The sequence below is a fragment of the Cygnus atratus genome, chromosome 5 (genome assembly GCF_013377495.2).
Source record: "Cygnus atratus isolate AKBS03 ecotype Queensland, Australia chromosome 5, CAtr_DNAZoo_HiC_assembly, whole genome shotgun sequence".
In the NCBI taxonomy this organism is placed as follows: Eukaryota; Metazoa; Chordata; class Aves; order Anseriformes; family Anatidae; genus Cygnus; species Cygnus atratus.
Window position 1 is genome coordinate 15,852,846 of NC_066366.1, and position 9,709 is coordinate 15,862,554.

Consider the following 9,709-nt stretch of genomic DNA (forward strand, 5'->3'; position numbering starts at 1 on the left):
CAGATTTGAGTGCTGAAGTAAATCGCTATTGTATCTGCATCCAACTGACCTATGTGTTTTGTAACCACAACAAGCAGCATCAGGGTTCCCAGTCACATTTTAGTAACACTATGTTGTTATTATCAGCTTTTAAGAGAATAATATATGGGTTTTACTGCTTGTGAAAAGTACTTGGACTCCGAAGCACCTGATTAATCTACAGGAAAGGCATGGAACAAAATTTAGTGGTAGCACTAAAGCATGTGTCATAGTTTGGAGTGACTCATTGCACCAATAGACCACTGAAAGAAGTGGAAATACCGCTACCGGAAGCCCAAAGGAAAAAGTTGAATTCAGATTGAAACAGAATCTGTAAAAATATTTCCTGGTAGATTTGGTGCAGTGCAGACAGGACTTGCTTACTTCTGTTTTTAATGATAGGTGACTATAGCTCCCTTCACATTTTATTCCTACCCTCTCCCATTTCAAACAAAACTAAACTTCTGAGAATATATTGAGCAACAGCTCCTGAAAATCAAACTCCAGTTTGGTATCTGTATTTGGCATTTGAAAATTGTGACACCAAAGCCCCTCTTTTCTTTAACAAAAAGCAAGATAATCATGTTATAAACCTTCAGGTTTCACAAAACATGCATGTACATAGGAAGAAGAGAACACTGGCCACTACCACATGTGCAGGGCCACCTTCAGTTGGTAGCTATACTTCTATTCCCTTGTCCACTGGCTCAAAATGCCCATCTTCACAGGAAGAGCCAGGCACTGAAAATACAGCGATTTCACCTCTTGGCCTCTCCTGGTGCTGCTAGAAAAAGTGCTGATTAAATCGTTTCTATTGTGTCTTTTTGAACTACGGAGAATATTAAGCTTGATGCGGAAGGTAGAGAAGCTGCCACATTCAGGAGTTGCAGCTGGTAAGCTCTGAAAATCGTGCCATATTCGGTCATCTGAAGCTGTGCTCTGAAGAAGAACGATGTTAGGCCTCATCATTCTTCATCTGATTCTGGTTCTAATGAGAATACATGGAAAGTAAAGTTCAGTCAGTTATTATGGATTTAGGAATAAAGGAATTAAATCATCCTAATTTACCAGGAAGCTCTCTGGGGATTGGGTTTGTTTGTTTTTTTATGGTTTCCAATTTTTTCCATCCAGCAAATTTTATTCATGGTCAGCTTAAGGAACTAAGTCGGTTATATAAAGTCTAGGAATTAGATGTCTAATTACCTGATTGCAGGAGGAAATCAGGTAGCTAATAATGTAAATGCTCAATTTGCTTATCATTAATTCCATCCAGACTAGGTGGTTTATGTATGTTTTTTGACCCTGAGATATCATTGCAGGGGAAGTAAGAAAGATTTTCCTAACTGGAGTAAAGGGGAACTAAAAATCATGAACTAAAAGGTAGATTGAAACTAATTTTTGCAGCTAAGTCTGTGTCAGGGAGCCAAAATTGGATGTGAAGGATGCATAGAAGCCAGTAAAGAAGCTTAACATAGCAGTATGGATGTAACAGTGCAAGGCTGGTTTTAAACAAACACTGGGGTGGCATTTGTAAATGAAGCAGAAGTAATTTACAGACTAAATGAAACTGGTTTTATTTTTCTCTCAAACAGCTGCCTGTGAAGAAAGGTGCTAAAAGGACTATTGAGATGCACAGAGCAATCTTCATTTATGTTAACTTGGTGACTTCCGGAACAGGACTGAGATCCTAGCTGTAGTCTCTGAGTATTAGAACTGTCCAAATATGAAAAGCATCCACAATTTGAATGAAAAGCGAGACTGTTATCATGGAATTATGTGCACAGGTGAAAAACTGATAAGAAATCAAAATCCAGAAACTTCAATATTTGCAAGGCATTTATTTTAAACGGATTTTATGAATAAAGTAACTGCAGTACAATAAGAAAAAGCAAAATGATGAAGCCATGCTGTGAGACATCACACAGAACTCAGCGCAGTCAGAAATCAGGACGCTGTAAATATCCAGAATTTGTGTCCGAACTACCTGACTAGAAGTCAATGCTGATTTGCTTAAAGTCGATAGAATTAGTCCTGTGAGGAAAAAATACATGAAACCAGAATCATGGCTTCCAACATAGTTCACATTGTTTCATAACAAAGCAATTCACAATATGGAGCCCTTGAATAAAACCAAACAAAACAAGATACATAATGTCATTGTATAAAAAAATGCAGTCAATACAATTTCAAAATAAGAAAAGCATTCACCATGAAGTAACTACTGAAGGATTTGTACCAAGTATTAGCATTAAAAAAGAAAATGTGAAGGTTTGAGAGAGTGCCATGAATAAAAGTGTCTCCACTTTTCTAAAGCCTCTTCAAAACCAAAATGCTTAACAATAGCCTGAGTAAACAAATGATGCACCTGTCTGCAGTCAAAATTTGTTTGCCTTCAGATGCATGCCAGTGTGCAAGCAGCATTGTTATTTTATTCCTGTTTACAAAGCTTCACTTGCAGGTACCTATTCTTTCAGTGCTGTTTGTTTTAATGAGTTCAAAACTCTCAAAGAGAGTCTCTTGATTTACAGGAAACGTCAACAATGGGAAAAAGAAGAAAAGATTAAACTAGATTCAAGTCTAAGGAAAAGGAAAAAGAATAGTAATAGTTGTCTGTGTCAACTGTTCTTACCATACTTGGTGGAATGTGAAATGTGTCTTGACGGCTCAATAAAATCTCACAAAAGAATAATTTTGCATGTCCCTGAATGCCCATGGCCCGGTCCATGCGCAGTTCAGCCTGTTGAGTTCAGCCAGGATCTAAGGCTGGTCTTGAGAAATCACACACATATGGATAACATTTACTCAACCCTTTTGAAGGTAGTGAGACGAATCGCTTGCTCTTGTATAAGCAGCTTGTAAAAGTGAATTCGGAATTTGAAAATGTCAGCAAAGTCATTGAAATTACATGTGCAAAATGACCAAAGTCTGGCCTGTCTCTCCAGTGGCGCATATGCAATGCAAGGAGCAGGTCAGGATTTCTTGTGGGTGAAGTTCACTCCTGTGCAAAGGCAGCATGAATATATAAACCATTTAAAGGGGGCGAAAGCCACCATGAGCTGAGTCAGTACTGTTAAACCAGGCTGTAGGTTATTCGTGTAGAGGCAAGAATAAAACTTAAGGTAATACAGTTGCCCCAAATAGGCACACAAGGGAAAAAAAGAAAAAAATAGAAAAAAAGAAAAAAAAAAGAAGAAGCGTGCAAGTATTTGCATAATGAAACATAGTAGATGAAAAAAATACAAATTTTGTCTGCATTTACATCTAAAGGATGTCCTTTATCATATACCTGATATTTTTACTCCATGGGAAACAGCAGTTCTTGTTGCCTGCATTTATTGGTAAAAAACGATACTTATGTAAACCTGGCAGTTATGCTCTATGGGAAATACTTGTTTTATTCAAAGAATTGAAAGAAATAATTTAATCTCCAAATGAATACTCAGTAAGTGCAGATGTATATGGTAAACCATACAAAAGACTGCAGTTCTTATGACTGCTTAGACAAGAAAATATTTTAAGCAAAAGGCATTATTTCCAGCCCAAAATTTTGACATAATATTAAACTATGTTTAAAGACAACATATAAAAACTAAATCCTAAATTACAAAATATTTTAAAAATTAGGATTTAAAATAATAAAATCAAAAGAAAGGCATAATCAGAACGTTATTAATATTTGTACTAGTTACTAACACTTAATCCTACATTTTCATAGTCCATAAACAGTAAATACCAGACTTTCAAAGATGTATTAAATAACATGAGCAAGATACTACTACCCGAACCTCAGACCATCCATTCTTTAAATCTGTTGTATCTCCACACTCACAAACCAGCTCCTGCCACATCAAAATAAAAACAAAAAGCAGGTTCCTTTAGATCTCTGCTTTGATTGTTCATGCATTTATTCTTGTTTCAGAAAGGCTAGGTGATTTAGAGGTATCTCAGATACTTCTGAGTATATTTCTTGACCATATCATTAAATGAAATTCATATAATTTTAATATTTAAAAATATTTTTAAGATGTAAGCATGCTTGCATTCAACGGTCAACTCACACACTTGAATTTAAGCTTGCACTTGAACACTTTGCTGAATGAAGGTCTAGACCTGCTCCTTTACAGAGATGATAGGTCCAGGAATAATTTAGGTTCCAAATCTCAAAGCTTATACAAGTTAACTTTGAAACCCTTTTACCCATGGCTGCTAATGAAAAACTACATTATCCACAAGGATTACCAGTGCAATCTCATCTGATCTAAGTGGCCTTCAGTCACGTAGCAATGACACTTCAGAAAGGCAAATACCACCAACATAATGGTGCTCCTAATATAGTATAAGATAAGTAGAGGAATGCTAACTAAACATTGTTGTAATGATGTAAAATATGCTATGCAGTAATTTCAAGGCAGCTCATTGTTTTCTCACTACGCCTTTATGCAAACTATCCTTGAGGTTAATAAATGTCATTCCCGTTTTATATATCTAGAAAATGAGACTGTAAGTGATATATCCCAGATGTGAAAAAGCTCAGCATGGCATACTGTTAGAGCATATCGCAAGTGGTCAGTGAACTGTTCTAATACAGAAAATCAGAACACTGACATGTACCTAATCAAGTTAATGCCCATCCCCTGAGAAACCACTCTGCTGTGACTTGTAGTCACCTGGTGAAACTGTGGGTATTCATGACGATTTACTGGTGACTTCAGTAAGGCCAGGAATCCACCCATTAAAATCACACTGATACAAATTATACTATATACCAAGGTTACCATCAAAATCTAAAATGCATATCAAGCAACAAGCTGCACAGCAGAGCTTGAGTGTACTTTGAATAGTGAGATAAGCACAAGACACTGCAAATGCTGATTTAGGAGCACAAGAACTGGTTTGCATTTTAGAGTAAATGGACTATGATAAAAATATCTTTAAAATATTATAGTTACCTTCCTATATCTTCATATAGTAAATTACCTTGCCGATACCACCACCTGCTCCTAAGCAGTACTACAATCTACGTGTTAAATAATATTTTTAAATGTTTGAAATCAGTTTGCATCTTTAGTCAATATATCATATAAAAATACCTGAACTTTATCCCAGAACAATTACCCAAGTGTCTCACTGCCAGACCTTGACTTATAAAAGCCAAATAACCATCAATAAAATAATCAAACCCTCTTGAAAAGTAAATAGCAAAATAGTTTAAAAAATGCAAACAGAACAAATAGCCATGCTCACTTCTTCAGCAAGTGTCATAACTCTCCAGAATCATATTCATTCCAAAGTATTGCTCTCTATAAAACCTCGTTTACTTTGGGTTTCTCATGTATAAACAACGCTGAGACCAAAATAAACTGGAGATGCTTCTTTGCAATTTGTTTCCACTTCCCGCTCACATAATAACTGGTAAATGCACCACTGCATTGCCTCTTTTGGAAGCTCCCAACAGACATGGTATTTTATTAAACTCCACTCAGCACCTTTATATAGAGTATAAAGATGATAGTTTCACACTTCCCTGTACCTCTACAGGCCTGAGAAGGAAGCTGTCTCCTCACAGGAAAACACCATCACAAACCCAACACCAAGCACACTTTACGTTTAGAGTTCCTCTGAATCATTGCTTTCCAAAGAGACCTCCTGCGGCAAGGAATCACCCAAACTATCCTCTGGATCAATGGTGAAGCCCTGGCTTCTTAATGTTTTATGAGCATTCATGAACTTCTGGAGGTACTTAGATGTATATAGCCAGTGATGCTTCAAGACATCCTCCATTTCATAGAATTTGGACTGCCTGGCATTCATTTTTCGGAACCTCCTAAACAGTTTGTTTCCAGACTCGTTTCCTTCACTTGCCCAGGCACCAATGGACCCATCTCTTTCAATGATTTCAGGAACATGAGCAAGGGTTTTGTGGAAATAATTTGTAATCTTGCCTTCATATCGGTACTTGAACTTTGTAGATAGGAGCTCAGCAAAACGCTGTGAATTGTAGCTGTACTGGCACAGCAATTCTGGGCACTCCTTGGCAGGACATGAAGATCGCCACACTGGTTTCATTTTCAGATAAAGGTCCATTAGTTCTTTCAGGGCTTCATGCCTTTCCTCACACTTTATTAATTCACATACTGCCTCTACCGTCTCTTTGGACATGAGCTTTCTCGCGAAGTTTCCACTCATCCTCATCATAGGTTTTAAGTTCATCTTCTTCCTGAGGTGTTTGTCAAGAGTAAACTGCCATCTCTTCCTCTCCTCTTTAGATGCATCAGGATTCTTGTAGACTTCACCGATCTCCATCTGGAAAATCCTGTAGAACTCCGTTGCATTGCCAATGTCACAGTGCAACGCATCTATGGAGGGAACAGTCTCAATAAAAGGTTTGGCTGAAACACCCTTCACTCTGTCACGGAGCTCATCAACAGATTCATGATAAGGGTTGGACCTCCATATTTCATATCTCTCCAGATTTTCAGCGTGGCTCCTGGTGATGGAGTGGAAGACCAAATTCTGGGATGCCTCCAGGCGGGTCGCGTCACAGAGGGTACAGATGTAAGTGGAACCTGAGGCCTCCAGCCCTTCCACTTCCCGTACAAGTTTCTCATCATATCCTGTACCCCGAAAGATGAATTTGAATGTTCTCAGGATGCCTCCCATTTCAAGTAGCAGTTCGCTGTTCTTCATAGCCTCTCTTTCTGCTATGAGAGGGCTCAGGATCGCCGTCAGAGTTTCATGATCCGATTCGTCGGCCAGCATAAGGCACAAGGGCTTGCAACATAACTCTGAATTGGGCTTTACTTCTTCAAAGATCCTTATCCTTTCGTTCCCATGGGCTATAGAAATGTTCATAACTGTAAAAGAAAAGCGAACGGCCTTCTCTGGGACAGCAGGCCCATTTCCGTGCTTCTCACTGACATCTCCCATTCCATCACAGGACTCTTTTACTACCACAGTGAAGGGACCATTCAAGTAGTCATCCAGGTTTTTTGCTTTCATGCCCTCCAAGATCTCTTCTTCCATGTCCTTTAAGGCAGAAACCAAGGCTGTATCATATCGAAATCTCTTCGCAATTGTGTCTACCGGGTAGTCATCAATTGAGAGTGGCAATCCTGATAGTCCATCTATAATTCCCACTTCTGTGTTAGTGGAGACACTTTTCAAGGGAGGTTTCCACTCGAATGGATGATAACCTGGTAAGAGAGCTTTCTCAGCAGTGCGAAGAGCATGCAGTGGCTGGAAAATCTGCCTCCCACTGACAGCTTTTACAGTTCTATACATTTTGTGATATTGGCTACAGCTGAGAAACGTGTTGACTCGGATCGCCAGGCAGACAGCAGGGTGAAGTCCAGATCCCCTCCCTTGCATTATAGCCTCCAATTCGTCTGCTTGTTTGTGTTCATTTTTTGCTCTTAAAGCTAGCAGGAACAAAGTCATGCATACAGCCTTTATATCACCACCCTCTTCTTTCTCAGCAAAAGCCTTGACTTGACGTTTCAGTTCTCTCAGACGATGTTTCTGAGCTCTCCTGGTCAAAGACAGAAGATGCTGCCTCGGTCGGCCACCTTTATTTATGTGGCTATAGAGCTCTCTATCTTTCATCTCCTTGTGGCTGGAGAGGTGCTGGCCATATTTTCCATGCAAGATCTCTTCATCACATTCCTTTACAGGGCATCTTATACTCAGGCTATCAAGGATGTTCAGGAACGATCTCACTGGGGTAACCAGATCAGTAGGGAAGCAAGGATACCAGCAGGAGGGGCAATAGCTGCCCATAACTTTGATGCATTTAAGGATGCAAGTTCTGCAAAACAAGTGTCTACATGTTGTTTCCACTGGATCTGCCAAAATATGTTCACAAATCTGGCAAGAAATGGATTTAATGAAATCTACTGGGTAATCAACTGCAAGCAGCTTGGTACTGAGATGTGTATTCTTGCAATTGGTGATCTCTTTCATTACATTTTTGTTCTTTATCTGTGCTTGGTTCTTTATGCCTCTGTTAACTCGAGCACGTTCTGCAATGGTCTTCACACGTTTGCCATGTTGTACGGTGGCTGGCTGGCTTTTTCTTTTGACTCCCCGACTGGTACCATGGCACACATCACAGTTTGCAGAGTGGGGTTGCCACTCCATCGTGCTGTTCCTAGGAAAATATACTTCACATGGAGAGTTACTGAATTTCCTGTGGATAATACTCCAGCAGTTGTGACAAAATCGAGTGGGATGGATAGTGTCAACATCCCCTCTCACATCAATCTTAAAAACCTTAGCAATAAGATCTGGCCAAGAGGTTGCTTTTTTCTCTTTCTTTCTCAGAAGACACAGAGTTTCATTGTCCACTGGCCCATGTACTGGATGACTTCTCTTGTTACAATCAGTTTTAAATGAAACTCCACAGATGCGGCAAAGTTGCTTCAGGTTGTTCTGATGATCTGTGTTGTCTTGTATTTTCATGTCATTGGCATCTTTCCCAAGTGCCTGCCTATTGCCCATTAAGTCCGTCTGTGTCAGAATTAAGTTTTCTCCTCTTGGAACTCCTTCATCTTTATGCAGCATGATGCCTTTGTCTGTAGAAGCTACCTCTTCTGCTTGATCCTTGTTTATGCACTGGCTGTTATTAGAAGATGTTTTTTCAAATGGTCTCACTTTAAACAGCTTGAATTTCCATTCAGAAAATTTTGTATAAGGATGCTGAATCTCTTCAGGCAGGTCCATTTGTGATGCTATCGACATCTCCGGTGTGTCAGAAACCAAATCACCTGAGAAAGAGAAGAAAGCTGTAAGTTATACTGGAAAATGAGAAATAATGCCAGTACACAAGCACATGTTTTTTTATAGAACAACTCTAATCACTTTAACTGAGAAATGCTTTGAAGGTTAAGTTACCTTCTCACCCAAGACACCTACTGAACTGAGGGGCCCAGATGTGGATGTCCACTCAGTACCTCAGATCAGTACCTGACTGTGTTTTGTCTTTCATGCTGAGGCATCCACAGTCCATTACAACACCAATGCACACTGCATTGAGCCTTTAGACATCATATACTAATATCCCAATCTGCCTCTTTCTTCTTATACCTGACTGGTCTTGCCATAAGTAAAGCTATCAGAAAGCAGAATTACATTTTGAAAGTGTGGTGACTTTTTCACATGAAACTGAACCAGCGTGGCCAATTCAAGACACAATTTTGTCTGTCTCATGCTATATTATTTAAGTCACCGAGACCACTGCTCTCACACCACTTCTTAGTCCTTGATTCTGAGCTGAAGTGTCTAATGCATGCCCTTCTACACAGGCAGAGCAGCACACACGACTCAGTCTCTATGTAGACTTTATTCAGACCTCAATTTTGTAAGGTACTTTAGTATGTGCATGCTGAATGTGAGTGGCTCCATTAAAGCTGTAGGAGTGTATCCTCTGTCAATGTAAAGCACTATAGTTCCCTGGATTCTAAACGAGATACAGCAATTTATACTGGCTGCATATTTGCTCTAGAGAGAATATTTATACATTTCAAGTTAGTCATCTGTTTAAGTACCCTGCTGAGAACTCTGTTTGTAAGGATTACTGGTACTGGAAAGCTGTAAATGTCTGTTCAAATTTGACCCCAATTTTAGCTTTCATAGAGACGCAACCAAAAGTAATATCAATGTGGTTGCCATGGGAATATGGTATTGTATAAAAATA

General features: G+C 39.1%; 1 protein-coding gene across 1 annotated transcript; it reads right to left on the reverse strand.

The window, feature by feature from the left end:
- Positions 1 to 5,625: 5,625 nt before the first annotated feature.
- RAG1 (recombination activating 1) lies at positions 5,626 to 8,754 on the reverse strand. Its single transcript, XM_035552328.1, has one exon. It carries the CDS (start codon positions 8,752 to 8,754, stop codon positions 5,626 to 5,628), a length of 3,129 nt encoding a protein of 1,042 aa, XP_035408221.1.
- Positions 8,755 to 9,709: the final 955 nt, after the last annotated feature.

Coding starts and splice junctions, on each gene's coding strand:
- RAG1 (XM_035552328.1), bottom strand. CDS start 8,754: ATGTCGATAGCATCACAAATGGACCTGCCTGAAGAGATTCAGCATCCT.